This window comes from Fukomys damarensis, unplaced genomic scaffold, assembly GCF_012274545.1.
Source record: "Fukomys damarensis isolate Sample0158 unplaced genomic scaffold, DMR_v1.0_HiC HiC_scaffold_19, whole genome shotgun sequence".
Classification (NCBI taxonomy): Eukaryota; Metazoa; Chordata; class Mammalia; order Rodentia; family Bathyergidae; genus Fukomys; species Fukomys damarensis.
Window position 1 is genome coordinate 54,527,094 of NW_022900931.1, and position 25,904 is coordinate 54,552,997.

At 42.4% G+C, this 25,904-nt stretch overlaps 2 protein-coding genes across 11 annotated transcripts in view; both read left to right on the top strand.

Annotated features, from left to right (window-relative positions):
• The first annotated feature begins 2,753 nt into the window (after nucleotides 1–2,753).
• Nudt19 (nudix hydrolase 19) lies at nucleotides 2,754–10,503 on the top strand. The gene is made up of 3 exons (XM_010640988.3): nucleotides 2,754–3,540; nucleotides 8,697–8,904; nucleotides 10,003–10,503. Exons 1-3 carry the CDS (start codon nucleotides 2,803–2,805, stop codon nucleotides 10,206–10,208), a joined length of 1,152 nt encoding a protein of 383 aa, XP_010639290.1. The 5' UTR covers nucleotides 2,754–2,802; the 3' UTR covers nucleotides 10,209–10,503.
• Nucleotides 10,504–17,729: 7,226 nt separating this feature from the next.
• The window catches only part of Tdrd12 (tudor domain containing 12), a 71,769-nt gene continuing 63,594 nt past the window's right edge, over nucleotides 17,730–25,904 (top strand). For 3 of the 10 annotated variants that reach the window (XM_033765715.1, XM_010640981.3, XM_033765713.1), the window contains exons 1-4: nucleotides 17,749–18,039; nucleotides 20,313–20,471; nucleotides 24,002–24,138; nucleotides 25,682–25,801. In XM_033765715.1, the coding sequence (XP_033621606.1) occupies nucleotides 18,016–18,039; nucleotides 20,313–20,471; nucleotides 24,002–24,138; nucleotides 25,682–25,801 (440 nt within the window). In that variant the 5' untranslated portion in view covers nucleotides 17,749–18,015. Of the gene's footprint in view, nucleotides 18,040–20,312; nucleotides 20,472–24,001; nucleotides 24,139–25,681; nucleotides 25,802–25,904 lie in introns of all 10 variants that reach the window. The other 7 variants (XM_033765712.1, XM_033765714.1, XM_010640986.3 and 4 more) reach the window with 5 other exon arrangements.

The following is a 25,904-nucleotide window of genomic DNA, read 5'->3' on the forward strand; positions in this document are numbered from 1 at the left end:
GTGGTGGTGCTGGTGCTGAGCAAAGAGAATAGAGGAGTAGGGAAGAGAGATAAACTTTTGAGGCTTCTTTCTACCAGACCCCATTGCCTAATAGCAAGTCAGCTCTAAGCCCTCCATAATCCAATTGTCTTCCAAAAGCTCCAGCTATGAGCACACGACGCTCACCGCTCTTGGGGAAAAATTAGAGATAAACCATTCAGGATTCTGGAGACTTCTTAGCAAAATGTGCTGGTTCCTCCTACAAAGGTGGAAGCCCAGAAAGCAGGATGTTTTTCTGCTCCGTATCATCAAGCCAGAAAGAAAAATGGAAGTTGACAGCTAAAACGCGTAAGTCTATATACTCCAGAAAATGCAGAAGCAGGAGGCTAGGTTTGAAATTGACTTCTCAACCCACTGGGGATGCATATAGGATACAAGAAATGAATGGAAGGACTGGGCTAAGAAAGAGAAAGAATTATCTTTCTGGTCATGGTCATTGTCAACTGTCATGCTGCAAAGGGTTATTTAGCATGCAAGTGGAACTATAATGGGTTTTAGGTCTGTTCAAGATTTAGGTGGTCATCTTGGAGCTAGCTTGGATTCTAGCTGGATCAGTGAGGAGAACTCTGGATCTAGAAATAGCCTGTTCTAGAAGATAAGCTGACTAGAGGTTGCAAATGTCTATCCAGATTAATTATTATTGTGGGCATCAGACTCCAATTGGGTGGAAGCTGGTTCTCTCTGTAGAATGTATGTCTTCACTTGACCATTATATGTGCTTTTCTCAGCATATGGCCCCATTTTTTGCTTAGGGGAATGCAGTACATACACAAGTGTTTGCACCTTTAGAAATGATAGTAACAGGGCTGGGGATTTAGCTCAGTGGTTCTGCTGCTTGCCTTGCAAGTGCAAGGACCCGCGTTTGATCCCCAGTACCAAAAAAGAAAAAGAAAGAAATGATAGTAACAAAAAAATCAACCTAAATAGTGGCAGTATTGTTTGTGGATTCAGTGGCGGGGGGCTGTATTAAAACATAATTTGTAAATAAGGCTCAGTAGCATCAAAGGGTCACCTGTGTCGACCCTACTGAAATGCGAGTGGATCCCAGGGGTCATGAATGAGGTCCTTATTCACAACAGGCTCAAGTATCTGGCTTCCCTGTGCCTTTGCGCCAGCTCTTGGTGATGGGACCCACATGCCAATCCAGCTTGGGACAGCCAGCTGGACAGTGTGGGACCTCACACCCCTCAGACTGAGGGTGAAAATGAGCAAGGGCTGACTTGTCACTGGCACTGCAGGACAGAACTTTAAAAGTTATTTTTCCTTCTAGAACTAAGCAACTTCTCCAGAATTCCTCCCACTGAACACATAACTGACATTTTCTCCCCTTGGCCTAAAAGAAGAGACAGAATATGCAGACACTGGAGCCCAGGTTCTGGTCCACGAGAAAGGGGACAATGGGCTGCAGATGGCTGAAGGAACACAGTATCATAGCTCTGTGCTCCTCCGCCCTGTTCCCTTCCCACCCACACACAGGGACATGGGCCCTTCTGTCTCCTTGGAGCCAGCTCTGAACAAATCCTTTTTCCTTTTCACCAAAACACCTGGCGTCCTTTGATTTGGTCAGTGGCGAGCAGACGAACTTGAGTGGCTGGGAACAGCAGAGTGATTTCTATCAAATAAAAACCTGATCATTCAGGACCTTGAGGCAGCCAGGACAGTGCAACTAAAGACTCTCAGGAAAGATGCCAGAGCTGCTGCAGAAAGTTATGAGGAAGGGACACATGCATTGGAAGGGACGAGGAAGATTTGGAGGGGGATTCATGGTCATTTGTCTTTTCTTGGAATACATTTTTTTAAAAATTAAAAAAAAAATAAGGCTCAGAAGGAGTACAGTCTCACTCACCCCAAAATCATAAGAAATGTGTGGTCCACAGTAATAGGAATTGTGGGAGGTGCTGTTAGTGATGCAAAATGAATTGTAAAAGAGAGGACTCAGATTAAACAGGCTTTTTCCAAAAGACAGTACTTTTTTTTTTGGGTACCAGAGATCCAACTCGGAACCTTGGGCTTGCAAGGGAGGCCGCGGCACCACTGAGCTAAATCCCTGACCCCAACAGAGTTACTATTAAAGGTGGGAGTCTTCTGGCCACTAACGAGCTGAAGAGAATTCCCTGTCCCTGGGCCAAGAATGAACATCTCCCAAGAGAGTGGAATTAATAAAATAACCTAAGACGCCTAAGGAGGTTCCCTGATGCACTGACAATAAAAGGCATCCAGTAATAAGAAAAACTGTCCCGAGCATAGGGATTCTGGAAGGATCTTTCACATTTAGGCTGCACAGTAAGAATACTGTGATTTAGAACCCGATTCATCCATTCGTTTCTCGTTAGCATGGTTCATTTGCTCCTTGAGCGCCCTCTGCCCTACTGCGAAGGAAACACGTCTAAACTGTTCAGAGTAGAAAAGTCCAGTCCTTAGGTTTCACTGGGCGAGGAAGGCATGGTCAGGCCTTGGTTTCCATCCCGTTTAACAGGGAAAGTCACATGCGCCCTTAAGTACTCAGCTCTTGGTCTAAGCGCCCCGAGGAGGGACGATGCAGCCCACTTTTCAGGCATCTGTGAATGAGAATCACTCGCTGGCGCCTCGCACAATCCGGCAACAGAGGCGAGGCTAGAAGTGAGCTCTTTCGAGGCGGTGCCTCCTCGCTCGGGTGACACGCCCCTCCCACAGCCTGGCGCTGGTGTAAATAAAGGCCCGGAAGTGGCCGGGTCGGTGTCCGGCGCTTGTGTCAAGCCCGAAAGCCGCGCGCCGACGGTAGTCATGAGCAGGTCCCTGAAGCCGGACCTGAAGGTCTGGCGCCAGGCGGCCACCATAGTGCTGGCGGCGGGATGGAAGAGCCCCGGTGCCGCCGCGTCTTCCGTGCAGTCCGCGGAGGACTTTAGATTGCTGCTTTTGCAGCGCTCCAAGAGCCAAGGCTTCCTGCCCGGCGCGCACGTCTTCCCAGGCGGCGCGCTAGACGCTTCAGATCGCTCGGCTGACTGGCTGCAGCTCTTTGCGCCGCACCACCTGCCCCCTCGCTTTGGACTGGGCCCAGCTCCGGCCCAGCGATCAGCCGTACCGGAGTTGCCCAACTCGCAGCCTACCTCGCTGCCCGAGGTCGCAGACGGCGACGCCGCGGCGCTGCCTGATGACGTAGCCTTGCGCATCTGCGCCATCCGCGAGGCCTTCGAGGAGGCAGGAGCGCTGCTGTTGCGGCCCAGGGGTGTCCGGCGTATTTCGGAGTCCCAGGATTCCGCTCCCGATCTCGACTGCTCCCTCGAGCCTCCGCCGGACGTGTCCATCTGGCGTACCCGCGTCAGTGGCGACGCGCGCCACTTCCTGGACCTGTGTGCACAACTGGACTGCACGCCCAACATCTGGGCGCTGCACGACTGGAGCGGATGGCTCACGCCGTTCGTGGCTGAGAAACGCCACCGCTTCGACACAAGTTTCTACCTGTGTTGCTTGCGCGAGCAGCCGCCCATCCAACCTGATTTGACCGAGGTGGTGGACTGCCAGGTGAGGTGTCCTCATGGTAGGGTGTAGGCTATCTCGGACAGGCTGAGCCTGGGGAGGATAGTTATTATCCAGGAAGTGACTGAGCGGGCTTGGGACCCCGGCTTCCAGTCCTTCAACCCTGCAGGCTAAAGCCAAGAATTTGGTGGAGGGCTTTTTTTTTTTTTGCTTTCCTTAGTTTCACAGTCTCAAGGTCTCACTCAGCTTTTACCCCCACGGGGCACTGTCTCAACCGCTCTATCTGGACACAATCATTTCATCCCCACTTCAGTTTTATTTGGTTTCCTGAATATAATTGCAAAAATTGTTTTCAATCTTTTTTTAAAAAAAAAACTGTTTTGCCTTACATATGTACAAAAATTGGTTTGATTAATTAGACCAAGGCACTCTGCAAGCAATCTTCCTCAAAATAGATTTAGGTAAAATTAGATATTTATGCACTTCTTAAGCTATCAAAACTTAAGACTTAATTCATTTCAGTTCTGAGGCTATATGTGTAAATCAAAATATGCGTTACGTTAAGGCAGTAAAAGTGAGCTGAAAGTAATCACAGGATTCAGAAAAATTACACGTTGCGTTTGCTAGCGTTGGAGTTATGATGTGAATGTGCAATCTCAATAGCTTTTTAAAATTAGTGCAAGGAGCTTCTGGGCATCGACGTTGATGCAGAGGTGGACAAGCAGCTCAGTGACCCGGGAGAACTTTGCCGAGGGCTCATTTCTCAGCATCTCTTTTCTTGGGTTTTTTGCTTCAGTTAGTAGTCAGCTTTAGTGGTCTTGATGGCATCTCTGCCAGTATGGAGCTGTGCAGTTTCACTAGCAGAAGGCAGAGCTCCTTGATGATGTATGTGTTTTTTGGGGTTTTTTGGTGCCTTGTTTTGTTTCTTTTGGTACTGGGGATCAAACTCAGGAACCTTGTGCTTGTGAGGCAGGTGGCAGCACCACTGAGCTAAATTCCTGGCCCCTATGTCTGTGTTTTTGATGATCAGGGCTTTCTCCACTTTCTTCCCTTTCACCCATAACAGGACGAATGTGCTGGAGGTGATTGCAGAACCACAGCCAAAAGTTTTAAAACTGGCATCTACAATCTTCCTGTTTTCATCCACTTGAATATTTAATTTCAGGTTACCACCACATGCTGGAGCACTCACTAATCGAATTTCAGCATTTTTAGAGGTCTTTTCTAGGGTCCTCACGTTTCTCGGATTTCTGTAATGATTTACAACCTTGTGATAAACCCGGGCTGGAGCTGACAGCATCCTGGTGGGCAGGTGTGGGCTCCAGAACAGCTGGGCAGATGCCACCCACTTCAGATGCTCCTGCTGCTTTTATCTTGCCAGCTTGCACTTGCTTCTTTTTAAATTTCTTGAGATTCATTTGTGGTCATGCATATGGTGGGTCTTGGTGAATGTTCCCTTTGCATCTGGAAAGAATATGTGTGTATTCTGTTTGATGGGGTGTTTGTAAAATTCTTCACCCTAGGTGAGCTCTGGGAATTTAGCCTAAATGCTCCTGGGTAATTCTTTCCTGAAGAGCCATCTTATGTGGTTTTACTTTATGCATACATAGGTAAGTATTTAGCAAAGATTCAAGAGTATTCTCTACAGATTTCTGGAGCTATATTCTCTATAGATCCATACTGTTAGGCACACTGCTTTCCAAATGCTAACCTGAGTGGGCCTCCCAAAGTCCAATTTCTATCTCAAGTCAGTAAGAATCCTAGGCTCCAATTAGGTTCTCCCTCCCGTGCTGCAATCTGGGGATTACTTTTAGGCGGAAACCATAGGCAATAGTTAGATTCACCTTACTCATTTTTCTTTTCTCAAGTTATAATTCTGCATTTTTCACTCTTTGGAAATAGTTGTTTCATATATTTCATCTGGATTTCTGTTACTTACATGGGAAGAGGGGAGTGATTTGAACTCCCATGGATAGAAGAGGAAGTTCAAATAAACACTTCTTTTAAAAAATTCTTTCTTAGTACATGTTGGCAGTACGTAATGTTTACATTCCTTGTGGAGAGTTGGTGGTACATGCACATAATTACTTTTTTCATCTTCCTTCCATTTCCCTTCCTCTATCTTTTGATCCCCTTCCTAGTTGAGAAACATTTAGTATCTCCTTTCTTCCCATTCTTTTATTTTTATTTTTTTCCTTGTCCCGAGATCAAACTCAGGACCTTGCACTTGTGAGGCTGGCACAAAGCCACTGAGGTAAATCCCTGGCCCCCTGTTATCACTTTTATTTTGCTCTTCATTTAGATTTTGGGTTTCTCATATAAGAAACCATATGATATTTAAGCTTCTGTGTCTGGTTTACATCACTTAACCTTATGGTCTCAAGGTGCATCCATTTTCCTACAAATGACTAAAGTTTATCTTTATGGCAGTGTAGTACTGCTCTGTGGGTAAAAACCACATTTTTTTAATCCCTTCATCTGTTGGTGGACATATAGGCCACTTCCAAGATTTAGCTATTATGAATTGTGCTGCTATAAACGTGGGTATGCATGTATCATTGTAATGTGATGTCTTACAACTCTTTTGGGAAAATACCTAAAAGGGAAATAGCTGGGTCAAGTGGAATATCTAGTTTTAGTTTTTTGAGACATCTCTATAATGATTTCTATAGTGATTGTACTAATTTACATTCCCACCAACAACATAGAGGCGTTCCTTTTTCCCCCTGCAGCTTTGCCAGCATTTGTTATTAATAAACATCTCTTAATCTGATTTAGATAAGTGGTTCTCAGTGGCAAGGGTAATCCTATCCTGATTAGCCTCGTGCATTTGGCAATGCTGAGGGGGGAGGGTTGTTTTCTTTTTGTTTTGTTTTTGGTACCAGGGTTTAAACTGAGGACCTTGCACTTGTGAGGCAGGAGTGGTACCAGGGAGCTAAATCCCCGACCTTGTTTTGTTTTTGAAACAGGGTCTTGCTATGTAGTTCCAGCTGGCATTGAGCTCACTATGTATCTCAGGCTGGCCTCAAACTCTTAGTGATCCTCCTGCCTCTGCCTCCTAAGTGCTGGGATTACAGGTGTGTGCCGCCATACCCAGTTTCTTTTAGTTTTTTAGACAGTCTCATTGTGTAGTTCAGGCTTGCCTTAAACTCATTAAGTAGTGCAGGCTGGCCTCAAACTTGCAGTACTTCTGCCTCAGACTCCTAAATTCTGAGATTATAGGCTTGCTCCACCATGCCTGGCTCTGAAAACTTTTTAAATGGACTTTGTGCTTTTGCTTCAATAGATGTTGATCTTGCTAAGAGCAGTAAACAATAACTAGGCCACGGGCTGAATATTGACCTGCCTTGAAATTTCCTCCATCAGATTAATTGGTGCACTCCCTTAATCTCAGCCTCCTACAAAGTCTGAAGACATGAACAAAATGTTGACAAATGTTCTGCCAGAGTGTCATACACATAGTCTCTATCCTTAGTGCCAATGGAGTCTTCGTCCCCAAATGAAATCTCCTAAACCTGGTCTTTCCCTATTTCTGTCAGCATTCTGGTCTTCTGGGATCAAGTGCAGCCTACAGCACTCTAGGACTTTCTCCAACTGATGTTGCCAAAGCTTTCCAGACACCTCCGGCAAACCAGTTCCAAAAGCTTCTGAACCACACTGTCAATACCCAACACCTGCAACTTATGGGAGGATTTATTTTGGCTCACATTTCAGCCCATAGTCAGCTGGCTTCAAGGCAGGATGGTACGGCAGAGGAGCAAGGTGGACTGGAAGCAGAGAGAGAATGGAGGAGCTGGGGAAGGAGATAAACCCTGTAGGTACATCCCTAGACACCAGCCTCCCTGGACCAGACCCTTTTTCCTAACAGCAAGTCAGCTATAAGCCCCCATACTCTAATCACTTTCCAAAAGCCCCATCTGTGATCACGAGGTTCTTGAGGAACATCTAGATATAAAGCATAATGCATGTCTTGGGCAGCAGCAGGACAAGAAGATACCCGTACCCCGAGACAAGAGGAAGGGCTTATATGCTAAGCTAGACAGGTGGACTGGGGCCTGCATCAGATGAGAAATAGTCCAGGTGTCAGTGGCGAGCACAAAACCGTAGGCTGACTGTTTTAACTTTGTCCTGTAGGGTTTAGAGTATGTGCAGGGGTCACCTGGCAGGCAAAATGGTAGTTAGCACCACAGTGGCTGTAGGCACATCAAACTAGATCTCTGCAGGGCAGGAAGCAGTTTCCCTTAATGTAAGTGGGTATAGTTAGAAAACCAATTAAAGACCTTTTGAAGATTTTCCACATGCACTCAGCTCTTTTTGTCTGAGTATCTGTGGAAGGAGTGCTGGGGATGGAAAGCGGCCTGCAGTAGCGTGGCCATTTAAATTTAGTGGGAAGTACTGTCTGCTTGTAACCCTGCAGAGTTATTCCACTCCCTGGACTGTGGGCTGAGTCATGCTTCTGGACTTTCACAAAAGCTCCTGCTGCTCCTGATTCTTCACTCCATTGTAACATGTGTCACATGCGTTTTGGTGGGTGAAGACCCCAAAGGACCTAAGGACTGTGTCATATCTGCCATCATAACCTCAGGGGCTAGCCCAGGTACACATTTATGGGAGGAATGAACGGACTCCACATTCTCAGTCTACTATGAAGTTAACCCTTGAGAGCCTTACTTTGTGAATGGCCAGAACCACGTTGCCCTCTCAGTATCTCCTTTTATGCTGAACAACTCTCCTGGATCAAGCCTTGGTGATCTGTTCTGGTTTATGTACTAGTTCTCAGCATCAGGGTCCCAGTAATCAACCTCTCAAAAGGATCAATCTAGCTTTCTTCTCCAAATCCCCCCCAGCTCTCTCTTGCCCTCCCCTCCCTTCCTTTCTCTCCACTTTCTGTCTCTTCTATTCTTTCCTCTCTTCCTCCTTTTCTTTTCCTTCCTCATAGACCAAGTCTTTCTATGTTGTTCTGGTTGGCCCTGAACTCCTGGACTCAAGCAATCCTCCTGTATCGGATTCCTGATTAGTTATGACCACAGGTGTATACTACAATTCTAGTTTTCCAGATTTTTTTCATATTGTCTCAGAGGGAGTTAATAAGACACGTTAATAAATTAATTTTACATCTTCAGGTAGATCTTAAATAGTGACTTAACAATCTCATATCTTGTTAATGTAATCTTAGGAAGTCCTCCCTTTGTTTTTCACAGTGGTTATCTCCATCAGAAGCAACTAAAAGTTTCCTTTCAAAAGAAATTTGGCTGGCACCCCCACAGTTCTATGAAATAAGAAGACTTGAAAACTTTGCTTCTCTTTCTAACTTGCACAAATTTTGTTTGGAGCATGCATCAGAAAGGACTGAAAGATGGCGGCCTGTCACCTGTGTAACTGCTGATGGCATGATCCAGCTTTATCCAGGTAAATTAGTGGAATGTCAGTGCTGCTGTTAGTATTAGCACAGTGCACTGGGCTGTCCAGCAGTATTATTCAACAGAGATATGAGTTATAGTCAGTATTTTATAGCCTATAGGATATTACTTAAATACCATCAAAGTTTATAACATTATCCATAGTATTTATTATAACCTGAAATTCTGAATGTTGTATACATCCATACACATAAACATTTATGTAAATATGCAGTGATACTTTGGTTTCCAAATGCTTTGGTTTGTGAACAGTTTGGTTCACAAACAAGCATTTGGCAAAATTTTGTTTTTGTTTGCAAATTCTGCCTCAGGTGATGAACACAACTGTGGCTATCTTTCCTGGACAACGACAAACGTGGACATCTTTTCCAGAATCATGGGATGAATTAAGCTCATGAACTGAGATTCCACTGTATTTCCTAAACATTAACAGAGTTCCTTTTCATATCCTGACTCACTTTTTCACATTTCAATTTTGAATTATGAGAATTTGTAACTGCCAGATTACTTGAATTAGGAAATTTGTTGATGGTCAGTTGCAGTGGGATGAGTGCAGGTTAGAGATTTGTGCCAGGGACTTTGTGACCTGTTATACTTTGTGTCTGACAACTGGTCAGTTCCTGAGAACATTGGTAAGATTGTTACTCAGCCTACTGGAGGACAATGTAACAGTTTTAATGTAGATAATTTCTTTAAATCAACTTTCAGCTTATTGAAACAGCCCACAGTGAAGCACCAGAAATATGGATCTCAAGGCCAATATTAATGTTAATATTGAATAGATTAAAGAGAGTTAAGAACTAGTATAAAAGTACAGTTCACAATGAAGACTTACCTGGTGTTACTTTTTATGTCACCCAAGAAAATTTTTGGCCAGCGATGGAGACGCTAAAAATAAATGATCCCTGGTACCAAATAAATAAATAAAATAAATAATAAACTCTTAAATTAGAGATACTTAACAACTAACTCAGTTCCAAATATGTAACATAGGTAAAAATAAGTATTGATTTATATATCTCCAATAAATATATTGGAATGATGTGTGAAATAATACTTTATGGAATATAATTTTATTATTTTTCAGGAGATGAGCTATACTTAGAAGATTCACACCTTTTAGAAAAGGTTTTGTCTACTGAAAAAAAGACTGAAGAAATCATGAAGGAAGCCAAGAAACTTCACCGATTAGTGCAACACAGCAGGCATCACTATAGTATTCACGTGACTATTCCATCAAAGGGTAAACACATTTACCCTAAGAGTTATGTAGTAAATAAGAGCCATTTGTAGGGTATAGCTTCTTTGCAAGCTAGCCTTCTTGAAGTACATTTAATGATTAATGACGACCAACTATATTTGCTTAAAACTTAAGGAACTTTGTGTCTCTGAAAGTTATAATGCAGGCTGGGGTTTTTAGCTCAGTGGTTCTGCTGCCTGCCTCACAAGTGCAAGGTCCTGAGTTCAATCCCCAGTACCGGAAAAGTAAATAAATAAATAAAAGTTATAATGCAGTGTTTCTTATTTCAAGTGGAGGTCTCGTTATATAAATTGTATAGTATGCCACAATATAAAATTTATTAATGATGTTGTTACCAAAATAATAGAACATTAATAATGTTTCCTACTTCTATACTGTTTTATTAGCTCTCCTGTCATTATTTCAACTGTTCCACATAGTAGCACTTTGCCTGATATGCTTTGGGAGCTGAACTACTCCTTAAAAAGGAGTAGTTTTTTTTTTTGTTGATTAAAGGTAGTAAATGATAGTTAAGACAATTCTACTTTAAGAGCTTTGTATATATTATTTGTTAATTCATGGATTTTTTTCATGAAATGTCTTCGTTTTCTACCCAAGATGAAGGCAGTGATAATAAAATTTATGTTTATTTAATCCTGTACTGGAGCCAGGGGTGGTGGCTCACACCTGTAATCCCAGCACATGGGAGGCCTTGAATTTGTGATCTAAATCTGAATGAATCTTGTCTCCTTTGTAAAATTGCTTTTGGGAGACTATCACATGACTCCCTGCTAGCACAGATACCCTGTTTCAATGGTCCAAAATAATAGGTCTTCATGTGCCAAAAAATTACATTGTTGTCACACTCAGTTCATGTTCATGGCATTTATTATGCACACTGTCTTCCTTACCTAATGGCTCCTGGGCCTCAGATACAGAAGCAGAAAGGTGATTACAGTACTTATTCCTTGTCACCTTTGAACTGGTATCCCTACCTGTCTTAATCACTTTCCTCTTGCTGGGACAAAATATCCAACACCTATAACTTAAAAGAAGGTTTATTTTGATTCATGGTTTTAGTCCATGGCTGGCTGGCTCCAAGGCAGAAATAGCACAGCAGAGGAAAGTTGTTCAGCTCATGGAAGCCAGTAAGCAGGGAGAGAAGGGAGGAAGTGGGTCCAGTAATACACATTTCTAGGGTGTGCTCCCAGTGACCCACCACCAATGAGGCCTTACTCCTAGTAGCACATTTAGATACTGAATTGATGACTATCCACTGATTAATAGTATACCCTCATGATCCAAACACATGAAGCTTTTAGAGAAGTTTTAGATCTAAACCATCGCAGTCTATTACTGGGCACTTAGGTTCGTATGCTCAGGTTTGTTCACTCACCCCTGAGCAAATCAAAAGAGGTCATTTAGTAAAAGAGAAAAAAGATTTATTCAAGGCTTGCTCTGAGGAGATAGAGGGCTCATTTTCCTCAATTCACTGTATTACCATGTACACTTGTTGGGGCCTTTTATAGCAAGGAGCAGTTGGGGAAGAATACACAGTGGACGAACAGACATGTTCAGGCTTCTTCCATCCCTTGCTGGGTACCTCTCACCCTTGCCTAAGAGAATGAAATTAAGCTTAACTTCCCAATGCCAGCATTTATATACAAGGATTTTGTTCATCTGTGCTACAGACAGGTGGAGGTAACTATTTAATGTTCCATTTTGCAGTGCCACTTAACTCCTCCCTTGGCTTTCAAAAGGTTTATGTAGATTTCGTTATATAAAAATGTATTTAGTCCTTGTTTAAGAATCATGACAGTTAATAACAGTTCCAGCACTACTAAAAGTCCAAGTTCAAAGTCTCCTTTGAGACTCAAGGCAAACTCTTAGCTGCGAACCCCTGTAAAAATAAAAAACTTAAATACTGGGCTGGGGATTTGGCTCAGTGGTTCTGCTGCCTGCCTTGCAAGGCCCTAAATTCAATCCCCAGTACAAAAAAAAAAAAAAGTTAAATACTTCCAATATATAATGGCACAGGGTTAAAATTCCCATTCCAAAAAGGAGAAATAGGAGGAAGAAAGGAATGGAACCAAAGCAAGACAAACCCAGTAGGACAAACATCAAATCCTGTAGCTCCATGTACATCACCCTACACAAGTTGTAGTGAGATTCAAACTCCAAAGAGGTCTGGGTAGTCCTGCCCTGTAGCATTGCCAGTTGTAACCCTAATGACCTCTCTTCAAAAGCTGGCTTCAGTCACTGCTTTTGGCCTTCCTGAGACATTCCATGTTCCTGGATTCTCCAACTTCCTGGTGTCTGCCCTGCAATTTTTGTTTTACTTTCACAGCTTCATACACTGCCCTTGCAGGGGCACACTGCATGGCCTCCCAAGCCTTCTGGAATCTGGATGGAAGCCTCCATTACCTCATAACCCTTGCATTCTGCATGCCTGTAAAACAAACACCATATGAACAATACTTGAGCAGTTGCCAGGTCCCCATGGGCTATGGCTGCAGAGGCCTTTGTGTGCCTAGGTGGCTGAGCACTATGAACAAATCATAGGGGCCAATTCCTTATGTGGCCTTTCTCCAGAAAGGCCTAGGGCCTCTCTTCTCAAATGGAAGCTTTACAGTTTTGCACCTTTGAGCCTGCAAAGGGTGGGCCTTACTGATTCCTCACATGCACTCAAGCCATCTTTCCTATTGTCCTAATACAGAATGTTTGGCTTCTTTTTAATGGTAATCTCATCATTCTCTCCTTTGCTCCAAGTTTGCAAGCAGTTCATTTCTGATGAAGCTGAAAACTTCAAACCTGCTTGATTCTCACTGTAGATCTAGTTAAAAGCAGCCACCACTACACATGCCACAGCCTAAACATTGGGCTGTTTTGAAATTTCCTCCACCAGATTAATTGGTCCACCACTCTCTTTAACCTCAGTTACCTGCAAAATCTTAGGACATGGGCAAGTTGTAGACAAATTTTCTTCTGCCAGTGAGTAACATCTAATCCAAATATCTATGGAGTTATTGACCTCCTGAGCTTGGCCTTTTCTGTCTACATTTCTATTAGCTCTTGGTCTTCTGAGCTCTGACCAGAACCTCCTATCAGTCTTTCTGCTTACAGTATTTAAATGTTTCTTGAGCTGATAGCACTAAACCGTTTCAAACTCACCTGGCAAGCCAGTTCCAATGGGTTCTGAACCACATGATAAGGTATAGTCAGTAATGGCCCCATTCCTGGTAACAATATCCACCTTAGTTACCTTACTGTTGCTGGGACAAAATATCCAATACCCATAAGTTAAAGAAGGAGGGGATAATTTGGCTCATGGTGTCAGTCCATGGTGGCTGGCTCTAAGACAAAAATGACATAGTAAAAGGGCATGGTGGAAAAATACTGTCAATCCTTGGCAGCCATAAAAGGGAGTGGGGTGGGGACAAAAAGACTTTTCCAGATCATACCTCTAGTGACCTACCTCCACCAGGTCCCGTCTTGTAAAAGCACAGTTAGCCGGGGAGCTCATCAGTGGGTGAATCCACTGAGATTAGTACTCTGATTCTTCACCTTCCAAAGACATGAAACATTTGGGGCTATTTTATTTATTTTTTAAATTTTATCACACAGTTTTTATTGAGAATTTTGTCTGGTTACAGAGAAATATTTAAAAGGACCAGATCTTAGGTAACTTCATTGTTGTACGAAGCTGAACAGCCAGCATGTCATCTGGTTCTTCATGAGAAAACCCTGTGAAACTTTCATCCTTGTTACTAGATGGCAGTATATTCACTTGGGTGCTTTCTTAGAGCATCTCTTGATCTTATCTGCAACCTGTTGCTCTCTCCTTTGTTGGATGATTTTCATGTATTTCTCTAAAGGATTTTCACTGGTGGCTGATTGAGGGCCATTTTAGATCTAAACGATAACACTATTTTTCAGGACACAGCCAGGAAAGCTTGTTTTCTATGGTACCATAGCTGTCCTCAAGTTCCAGTTATAAATTCAGGAATAAATACTAAGTCAAACATACATTTTCATGCCCTCCTCTTTTTGCTGATTCTATTAAGGGACCTCAATAGGGATCCAAAAGACGGGCATTGGTATTTCAGGCTAACATGTCTTGTTCATAATGTTCTCAATTTAGAATGTCATGTAATATGGGTGATACAGTATAATGACTCAATATAAGGGAAACACTCTCTTCTGAGGGATAATTTTTGGTGTATTTGGGCACAATATAGTTATTTCATACTCCTTCCTTGCCTTAAACCTGTACTGTTTTTTTAAACTGCAACTTTGGGCAGTTTTCTATTCCTCTTTGTTCCCTCTGTAGCCACTCTGCTTTGACTTTTGGGATATATATACTGGGAATTGAATGTAGGTCCTTTGTGCCGAGATATATCCCAGCCCTTTTTAAAAATTTTGAGACACAAGCATTGTTAAGTCAGTAAGTTGCCCAGGCTGGAGTTTAATTTGTCATCCTGCCTCAGCCTCCCAGAGTTCTAGGTTACAGGTGTGCATCATCTTTTGACACTGAGTCCTTCAGTCCTTAGTCTCAGACCTTCTCTTCTTTGCTATGGCCAGTAACTTCCAGGTCACATCCTTTCTTACCCTCTACTTTCTCTTTTCCCTTTTAGTAGCTGGAAATGATGACAACTGAAGCAACTGCCTTGGACCCACAACAGAATGAAGTGATAAGGGAGAGCTTTCCTGTAGCTCCGGATTGCTTTCCTCTTGCTTGTTCCATGAAAATATACTTCCTTTTGTTTTATTTATTTATTTAGAGACAGGGTCTTGCTTTGTAGTTATGGCTGGACTTGAACCGATTATGTAGCCCAGGCAGGCTTCAAACTTGTGGCAATCCTCCTGCCTCAGCCTCCCTGCACCATCACATGAAGCTTTGATCCACTCTTTTGTTTTTGAGATGGGGTCTCACTATCCAGTCCAGGCTGGCCTTGAACTCACTGCTTAACCCAGGCTGGCCTCAAACTCATGGCAATCCTGCTTCAGCCTCCCCAGTGCTGGGATTATAGGCATGTACCACCACATCCCGCCTGATCCTCTCTTCTGACTATTGCATTGTTCTACTGTTAGTGTAAGCCAATGCTACCTTTACTAAGCTGCTGTTACCATCTCAGAGCTATGTTCTCCATTTTCATTATTTCACTCACAACAAATTCACACATTGAAATGGAAATGTGAGTGGCGTCATGTGATCACCGGCCTCATTAAAACTCCTCAGCGGCTTTTCTTCACATTAAAATCTACATTTACCATGGCCAACAAAGCCCTGCTTTACTCTCCAATTTCATTATACACCTCTCTCCATTGGCACCCTTCCCCCAAGACCTTTCCATTCCTTGACTACTGAAAGGTCTTTCTCACCTCAGGACCCTTTGCACTTATGTTGCCTCAAGACAAACTTGGATCTCACAACAATTTTTAATCTTTGGTCTCTTTGTTATTGTAAACAAAGGAAAACAGAGATAGAGGGTGACATCCAGTGTGTGGATTATTGGCATATCTAAAAGAATATTCCAGAAAAAATGGGAGACACAGTATTTGGAAACAAAGTCGTCGAGCTGAAGAGAAATGTTGATCTTGAGATGAAAAGGCCCCATCGTGGTCAAAGCAAAATTAACAAAAATTATCCAATACCTAGGTGGCATGTTGAATTTCAAAGGGAAAGAATGTCACAGACTTTCGGGAAGATTAAAATTACAATGGTACACAATGAGGTTTCTGAGTGGGTCACACAGTGTAACAGGATACACAACATTAAGTATAAAATATTGAAGGGAAAAAGATGCATGTGGTTGATAATTCTGTATCAGCCATATGTGAATACCACAAAAATAATGTTCATTACATATGGACTCTGAAATTTCTACTCTTTCTGAAAAAAATTCATGACAGGAAATGCCATAACTGACTGAAAGATTATGCAACATTTAAAAAAAAACTTTTTCAGTAGGAGTGTGAAATAGAAATCCTGATGTTGAGTGTGGAAATCAAAGAAATATGGAAAGAAGATCTGAGTAATTATATACAGTTAAGAAACACTGCAAATATTAACACGAGCCCAAATTCTGGCCTGTTTTGTAAAAGAAAATACACATTTTTCATAAAAATAATTCAGTTCAACAATCTCAGATTATACCGCCAATAAATAAGAGTGGCTACAGCAAAAATGAGAAACATAAGAGGAGGGGTAAATAGCTGCATATTTGTATTCCAGAGAAATATCTTTTGTAGGTATGGTTTAGGTACAGGTTGCATGAAAAATAACATATTCATATGGAGCCTCAGTGCAATAAGCTCCCATCACAGCAAGCTGGAGTCTGTCCCAGTGTGATGTACAAATATTTTCTCTAGCCCACGTTGTGAAAGAAAAGTTTGCAAAACACTATACTGTGGCATGTAGTGATGAAGTCAAAGGCTGAAAAGGCTGTCCCTCACTATGATCTGGGAGAAAGTATCCTTTTACTGGTTCAGACTGAGGAGGGCCACTTGAGATTCGTTCTCAAGAAGACACAGAACTGTGGACTGCGTTAAACATCTTTTATTCAGCTATAACCCATCTGTGTAGCCACTACTGCAGCCCCCACCCCACCGTACACGAGTGGTCTAGTGGCAGTCCTCGGGACTCTAGCCTACCCATACCCACAGCAGTCTTCAGCTGATCCGTGTACATTTACACCAAAATACACAGAGATGGCCATGTGCCAGTAATGACTTTGGCTACATCAGTTATTTACACTGAGACCAACAAGGTGCACTTGTGCTGAAATCTTCCTGACTTGGATTTAAGGTCCACCAGAAATCACCTTCAAAGCCTGAACCAAAGTGTAGCCAGCTTTTACTTTGGCGCTGCCCTATTTTCTGTCTTTGGGGCTTGGGAACTATTTCTGGGACCTGATTAAATCAGATCTTATGGCTTCCATCCGCAGGTTTCAGGTCAGTTAGCCTTGCCAGGTGCCCTGATTCAGGGTTGGTATGGGAGGGCCTGATAAGCAACAGGTGAACTTCATGCATTCTGCAGCACTGTTTTCCACCTCACTGGAAGCCACTTACCATTTCTAATTTTCCGGCCAGGGATTTATTAAGCACATATTTATGCGACCTTGTGAAATCTTTTTTGGGGGGGCTGAGGGCGGCGGCGGTGGTTGTGATGCTAGGGCTGGAACACTGGGATCTCACAATAAACTACATCCCCAGACCTTTTAATTTATTTAATTTTGCTTTAAGATAGGGGTTGCCCTTCACGACTTGCTGCCTCTATGGTGATCAAGGGGCCAAGTCAGGTCACTGCTTCTAAGGCCCCCTGCCAACAGTGCCACCTGCCCACCTTCTGGAAAAGGCCCCATTTTGAATAATGTCTTCATTATTGAGGGAACATGGATTTCTCCAACTTGAGCATTTATAACTGAGCCTGTTTTCTCACCTAAAAATTAAGACTCACCGAGTGGTTCTCAGAGTTTGATGCTATCTCACTGTGAAACCAGAAAGACTGGTCTCCGTTGGTTCGACTCGGCGCAGGTGCGCTTGGCTTCAGTACTCACACTGCGCAGGCGTGAGCATCACGTGAGCGCCAACTGCCGGATAACCGCCCATCTGTGCGTGGCGCCGTCAGGCGCGGTCGACCCAGGCACGAGGACAAAAGCGTGGGAGCAGCGAGGTTTGTTCCCTTGCGCGCAGGGCCTCGGAAGGCCAGAGACTTACCCGTCGGCAGGGGCAGTCAGTTCCCCACCATTGCCTTCCAGGCCTTACGACCTCCAGGAGGCCGCGCCCCGACGCTAGAGACAAGGAGCTCCGCACCCAGGCGCAGGCTGGGGGGACGCGGCGGGCTGTGGAGGACGCAGGATGCTGGAGGTGGTGGTGCTGAAGGTGAGGGCGCGTGGGCCGGTGTGAGCCCAGGCTTTGGCTAAGCAGCGGGAAGTTTGGCTGAAGTTTGACTCTGGAGATGCTGGGGATTTAGAGTGCCGCATTACTATGCGTGGTTTCCCCCACATTCAGACAATATTTGCCCTGTGTGTGTGTGAATATGTGGTCTGTTTTTTTCTTTTCTTCCTCTTTTCCTTCTCTCTTTTCTTTTTTTTTTGTCTTCCTTCTCCCCATCCTTTATTTCCTGTTATCGTCCAGAGCCTTGAACTCGGCTACATCTTTTATTTTTATTTATTTTATTTTTGTAAATCTTGAGCGAGTCAGAGACATTAAATTGTCCAGTCTGGGCTCGAACTTGACACCCTCCTGTCTCAGCCTCCCAGAGTGCTGGGGCCATGCTCAGTTTGCACGGTATTAATCTCCCTGGAACCCGGTCCCGCACACATCCTTTCCACGCGCGTGTAGTGGACGCAGAACGGTGGCCTCTTCCCTTCCCCCGATGCGAGCCCTTCTAGGTCTGTCTCCGGTTCGGCTCAGTACGCATTTCCCCTTGGGGCGGTGTGAATGTCCCCAGCCACTGTGAGGTTGGCTGCCTTTAGGTCTTTGCAGAAGGTGAGGCTGCTTGGAGGAAGGAGCTTACAAACGACAGCAAATGACCAGGCCTGGGTTATTGGAAAAAGGGTATATAAATTCTTTTACAGTCATACTTTAGTAGGCAGAGAAGAGAACCATAGCAAATGATGGGATTTTAAAAATCCTATTTTATATAATTTTTCCACACAGAGAAGAACAACCGTTTATAACATCCCAATTTATAATTAGAGGTTTTGCCTTGAGGTTGCAGGAGTTTCAGGTTCAACTGGCACACCTCTCCACCACATCAGATGTCAATCCATCCCAACTATGGTAACCAGATTTCTCCTCTAAAAAACACAAGGCTATTCCAGAGCTGGAGATCCCCTCATGTGCACCCATGAGGTAGAACCTTGGCAAGAGGAGCTGGACTCTGCTTTCTGCTTGGAAGCCCCTCTGCTCACACTGGGCCTCCAGAACCTTTTTATTTGCTCCATTGTCTCTGATCTGCCCCTGTTTCTGACTCCTACCCAGCTCACTCTCTGAGCAAATTTTCTGCCCTATAGAGGAGTAGGTATTTGATCAAGTGTGGTACAGATACTGCTTGTCCTCCAGGTGGCTTTTATGTGGCTAAAATATTTCCCAAGTGTCCAACGGTGAGTAAACAAAATGCCACATGTATATGTACAAGGGAATATTGTTTAACCTTAAAAAGGAAAGAAATTTTGACATACGATTCAACATGGGTGAGCCTTAAGAACATGTTAAAGCCATTCACCAAAGAACCGTGTTTTTCAAAGGCAGCAGCTTCTGCCTTCCAGCTGTTTTCCTTCTCTGACCCTTTAGAGTCTTATCTAAGCAATTCGTGGTCTGCCAGGATGTGAGAGAGGCTCCATATGCAGGTTTTAGGGCTCCTCCTCCATGATTTTTCTCCCCTTAGTTTTCAGCTGCTGTGGAAGCCCCAAAAATCTTATTTTCTTATTCTCAATCCTCAAAATATCTGAGCATTCAGAAGACTAAAGAGTACTAATGCAAATACCTGTATTCCTGCCTCAGCCCTCCAAGAGCAAGGATTAGAGATGCTCCACCATGACTTGCTGAAAATCTTGATGTTTTGCTTTGCCTTGTTTTATTTTGTTGAGACAGGGTCTCACTATGTAGTTTAGGCTGGCCTAAACTCATTGTGTAGCCCAGGCTGGCTTCAAACTCATGGTGATCCTCCTGCCTCAGCCTGCAAGAACTGGGATCACAGGCATGCACCACCATGCCTGGCTGAGACTCTTAATTTCTAGTAACAGCATAGCACAAGATACATCACAGAGTTCTGTCCTATTCCACTCCTACCTCTTCTAGTAGGTAATAGTATATATTTGTTTTACCTATTTAAAAATATGTGCAGAATGTAAATATATTTATTTCTCACAAAAAGATTAAAAACATTGTGCCGAACCATACAGATATTATGAATATTTTAAAAATGTAGATCAAGAGCCCTGTTTGCTTTATAGTCGTAACATATAATTGAGAGTTGCTTGCATATTATTGCTTGCGTGTTTTGGAGTTTCATCTTTGGTTTGACCATTTAAGAGTAAGATACCGAAAATTTGTTAGATCACAAATTAGAAATTGTTATTGTGATTTTAAGTTTATTATTTTACAGTTCTACTTTTAAATCATACATTTATCTTTTAAAACTTTTGTAGATTGAAGATCCAGATTGCTTCTGGGTTGTTATGAAAGGATGTAGTCCTTTTTCAGATCATGAAGTCGACTATCAAAAACTAAATAGTGACATGAATGGCTTCTATAACAGCAGGCATCAAAATATGGAAATAAGACCTTTGATTTTGGAAGAAGGGCAAGTAAGTATCAGATGTGCTTTAATCACCATGTCTTGAAACACTACTCAAAATGTAAAATATTTTGGTCCCTAAGGTGATGAAAGCCTTTGGAATATTTTAGTTGCTTACAATCATTGCTTGGTGTTAAGTTTGATAGGTTGCACGAGATTCAGGCCAGTGCTAGAAAGAAAGGGTTCTTGTGTCCCTTATAAGTGAGCAGGCAGTAGGAGATGGCATGTCCTCTAAATCCAGGCACTGGAGCCATCGTCCTAATTTACTTTTCATATGTATGTGTAGTATTGGAGATCAAACCAAGAGCATTAGCACTGATCTACAGCCTAGGCTCTATTTATTTATTTTTGTATTTTTGTACCACGGATTGAATTTGGGACCTTGCGCTTGTGAGGCAGGCAGTGGAACCACTGAGCTAAATCCCTGGCCCAGCCCTTTTTAAGTTTTAAGACAGGCTCTTGCTAAATAACTTCGAAGTTGTCCTGCTGGACCTAAATTTGTAATCTTCCTGCCTCAGCTTCCCGGAGTGCTGGGATTACAGAATGCTCTAACATAGCTGGCTCTTTAAAAATATTTTTACATTTTTAATAGGTTGATTGCTATCTGGTGGTGGTAGTTTAACTTCTCCCTCCTATCCTCTGTATTTTCTATGAATTAATATTTAAATACAGTTAGGGCTGGGGATTTAGCTCAGTGGTTCCAGAGCCTGCCTTGCAAGTGCAAGGACCCGAGTTTGATTCCCAGTACCACAAAAAATAAAATAAAATAAATAATAAATAAATACAGTCAAATATAAAAGTCTAGGTAGGTTTAGGGTCACTTTTTTCCCCAAGAATATTTGTTCTTTGAGCTGCTTCTTGTATTAAATTGGATGATAACATCACTTGTGACAGTGGATTTGGATCGTAACAGCCTGACACCTCTCTCTGCCCTCGCTTTGGGAGTTGCCTGTCAGTATTTATGTACTGATCTCTCCAGTGACCACCGCTGCTCAGTCAGCTTTCATTCATGCTTGCATGATGGTGATTTCTCTCTCTTTTTTCAAATTTTTTGGTACTGGGGATTGAACTTGGGACCTGGCACTTGTGAGGCACGTGACAGAACCACTGAGCTAAATCCCGGCCTGATGATGATTTCTCTTATTCCCTTTGCATTCATGAGCTGGGGTTCTTCTGTGTAGAACTTCCCCTTATTTATTTCATGACACTGAAATAATTAAGTTGATACTGTAAAGATTTAAAAATTGCTTGATTCTTTCTCTTAGAAATTTTCAGTGTAATGTTTTCTGCCTAAATATCTCCACTTGTGTTCAGAGATGTCCTTTCCCCCCTCCTCTTTTTCTTGTGCTGGGGATTGAAACTAGGGCCTTGTGCATGCTAGACAAGTGCTCTGTCACTGAGCTATGTCCACAGCCTCATTTCTTTTCATTTTTAAGTACCATTTTGAACTTCATGGCTTTTTAATGTATTTATCAGTTGCAGTCACTGCTTTTGCTTAAATTGTCCCCTTTTTGGCTTATAGAAGCCCTAGCGTAACCCAATTTCAAAGTTTTACTGCTATGTGAATTATTGACTGTTCAGACCATTCCTACAAGTTGCTTTGATTTACGCATTAAATAGAAATACCCTTTGTCCTTTGTCAGGATTTCTCTTGAGTCATTTGAGGTTTGAATTGTGAGGTTCTCTGTATCTTATCCCTTACAGTGTGGCTCTACCTGCATTTTCCAGATTCCATTCCTAAGGTCTGGAATCTGCTGGTGGGCCTCTTCCCAGCTTGGGCACAGCTCCCCCTCTGGGTGGCTTTAGAAGCCTGTGGTCAGTGTGTGGTCTGCTGGGCTGTGGCCTGGTGGTCCTGCCATCTAGTCAGGATGGTTCCCCTGGAGAGGGGCTGCTGCAGGCATTTATTTAGTCAGCCATTTGACAGGTAGGTTTTGTTGTTATTGGTGTTTGTTTGCAGTACTGGGAATTGAACTCGGGGTCTTCCCACTGAGTTACATACATGCCCAGCCCTTTTTAATTTTCTATTCTGAGACAGTGTCTTTAAGTCAGTCAATTGCCCATGCTGGGCTTGAACTTGTGATCCTTCTGCCTCATTTTCTTAGAGTGCTGAGATTATAGCCACCATGCTTGGCTCAATAAGTAGTTTTGAAAACTTAGTATGAGCCAGGCTGTACTAGGAACTGGGATCACGGTAATAAGCATGATCACGGAGCCAGCCTCCACTTGTGACAGGCAAACAGTAGAGGGCAGAAAAGGCCATGAAAGAGAATGGTAGGATGAGCTTGGGGTTGGAGTTTTACATTTGTTTAATACAGCATTGCCAATCATTTGTAATCGTGAGCTTTGTTTTTCTGATTTAAAAAGGTAAAGCAATGCATTTTTAAAATTTTGCTTAGTTAAGGAGTCAAAATTATTTTACAGTAGTTTCTGTTACTTATGGGAATGTGTTCCATGACCCCCCATGATGCCTAAACTGTATACAGTTTGCACATATATATGTATAGGTGTATATGTACATATGTGTATATATACATACTTAGTATAAAGTTTAATTTATAAATTAGTCACAGTAAGAGATTAACAACAAGTAATAAAATAGAACACTTATAGCCATATACTTGTGTTAGCTGTCCATCATCACTGTGACGAAACTCCTGATATAAATCAGCTTAAAGGAGGAAGGGTTTCTATAGGCTCATGGATTAGAGGTTTCCATCCAAAGTCAGCTAGAATCATTGCTTATAGGCCTGTGCAAAGAAGAAACATCATGGTGGAAGGCCAACAAGAAGGGAAAAGGGCCACAGTAAGGGGCCAGAGATCAGATATATCCCCTAAAGGCACATCGCCATAATCAACTCCCTTCTGCTAGCTCTACTCCTGTTTCTATCACCTCCCACTAATGCCATCTAATTATGATCCTTGTAATCTAATCACTTCCCAAAGGCCCATCAGCTGGCCTTTAGGGGACATTTTTAGATCCAAACTATAACGATACTGTAATAAAAGTTCGTACTTTAGGGCTATTATTAAGTAAAATAAAGGTTTCTTGAGCTCAGGCACCTGGGATACTGTAACACCTTATCTGGTAACTGCTAAATGACTTAATTGGATGAGTTGCACATACAGTGTGGCTATGCCAGACAAAGCAATTCATATTCTAGGCTTTCTAGGGGTGAGATGGTTCAAGATTTCCTTGTACTACTCAGAATAGAGCCCACCTTAAAACTTATGAATTGCTTGTTTCTGGAATTTTCCATATTTTTAGATTTACTGCAGGTAAGTTAAACTGTGGAAAATAGGGAAATGCTATAGTAAAACAGAAAAATGGAACAGATTGCAGGTGTCCTATGTCCTTGAAGTTCTTTTTCTGGCAGGTGGTGTTTGGTTAGGGCAGGTCCTTCTTTCAGCATCCCTGTCCTCTTCTGTAAGGTAAAATGCAGGCTGATAAGGTTTTGAGAGGAACCTTTTAGTTTTGTCATCATGAGACTGGGGATTTTAGCAGGGAATTTAAAAAATAAAATCTTCCTCTTTATTTTGTAGGTTTGTGCAGTCTATTGTCAAGAGCTAAAGTCCTGGTGCAGGGCTGTTATTAAATCAATCATACCTTCAGGAGACTATTACCTGGCCATGTGTTTCCTTGTGGATTTTGCCAAGTACATTCCAGTAAAATCTAAAAAGTATGTATGTTGTTTATTTTGCCTTAAATTCTTCAAGGAGACAGATGTCAGTTTGGACAAGGAGAATGTTAATTTTTAAGGAGATATAGAGGTCATTCCCTTTTGAGAAAAGATGAAACAGAATTTCTTAGCTTCAAGAAGGCAGCATTTACAAGTTCCAGTTCTGCATCTATTGACTGGAAGAGCAGGTAGTCAAATTGAGGCTCAGGGACAGCTTTGGCCCCTTGCCATCTTCCTTCTGGAGAGGGCAGGTCAGGTCCAGGCCCTTCTCTGAATATCATGGGCTCATTTGCCAGATGCTCTGTGGTCTGGCCTCTTAGGTGAGTCCCTTAGAGAAGTGTGGCCCCCAAAACACTAGTGCGAGGTAGGGGAGGTTGCTGCCTCAAGCTCAAGTTGTAGAGAGCAGATACACTCAAGTATGTAATCCTGTGTATGGCCACCACAAACAGCGGGCAGCCACATGTCAGTTTCTGGAAAACACTACACATACTGTTCTTGGTGTTCATGATAACTGTCCCATAGTTTAATAAGCAAATAGGATACTTCTTCCACTAAAGAAGGAAATGCCAACTAGATTTTAATAGCAATAACAGATCTCTCAGAAGAATCTGATGCTAGAGAGTTTGTTAGACATTGGGAATTTACTGATATTTAAGGAAAATGAAGATGGCTTTCCAGGTTGTGACTCTGTATCTTGATAATTTCACTAAAATTACTGTTGTGATTAATGTTGGGTAGCTTTTCTTTTTGTCTTTGATATTTTAAGTTTAGCTTGTTTTGGGCAAGAAAACTATGCTGAGATAGAGCTGTTGAAGCAATTAGTGCAGCTTCTGTTGGAGACAGAGGACAGCACAGCTGGCTGTGCAGGACACATGGGATCTAGGGAAAAGAACTGGCTTATGTTGAAATAATATTTTACCATGGTCATTTGCCTAAAGAAGAATGGAATAAGAATGTAGAACTTATTTGTCAAATCTGTCTTTTGCCTCTTTCGTGCAAAGACAGCAATTTATTATTGAAACATCGATTTATATACAGAAACTTTTTAACTTAGAAACTTTTGTGTAATTCTAGTAAAATATTGAGATTGATACTTCATCTTAAACAGAATTTTCTTCACAGGTTTGCTCATTATTAGTCCATATTTCCCAACATTGGCATCCTCTCTAGACCTTTTTTCTTGAACTCCTGTCCCGTGCTGTGAAATGTTAATGCCACAGAAATATTTAACATCTGCTTATGCATTATATATGCCTGTGCTTTATACACAAAGAATAAGATACTGTCCATTCAAGAAGCAGCTTTTATCTCCTAGACCAGTGATAGCAAACCTTTTAGACCTTTCAATGATGCAGACAGCTCGCTGTGGCAATGTGACCTAGGTTCACTACCACTGCCTTAGACCAAGTGTCTTCAAGCATTGTTGGTAGCTATATTGGAAACAGAATAGTTTCTATTAAGTATATTAACTATATAGGTATACTTTAAATGAAATGAAGATATTGTGTATAATTTTATTTATAATGGAACTCTCTCTTTTAAGCATCTGTATTGGAGTAGAATCTTTTATGCAGCTCCCCTATAGAGCGAAGAAATTCAGACTTTATTGCACAAGACCTGTTACATTACACATTGACTTCTGTGAAGACAATGCTGAAATTGTGTAAGTATAGCTTCTTAAATAACTTAAATCATTAAAAAAGCCTTAAGTCAAATGTGTGATGTTTATTTGAAATTAGGCCCTGTATAGAAGTGCTGAGTCTCTT

Bases quoted from the DNA above. Each gene is read 5' to 3' on its own strand.
- Nudt19 (XM_010640988.3), top strand. From the start codon at position 2,803: ATGAGCAGGTCCCTGAAGCCGGACCTGAAGGTCTGGCGCCAGGCGGCC. The intron at 3,541-8,696 runs GTGAGGTGTCCT...TGTTTTTCACAG, and splicing joins CCGAGGTGGTGGACTGCCAG to TGGTTATCTCCATCAGAAGC. The intron at 8,905-10,002 runs GTAAATTAGTGG...ATTATTTTTCAG, and splicing joins CATGATCCAGCTTTATCCAG to GAGATGAGCTATACTTAGAA.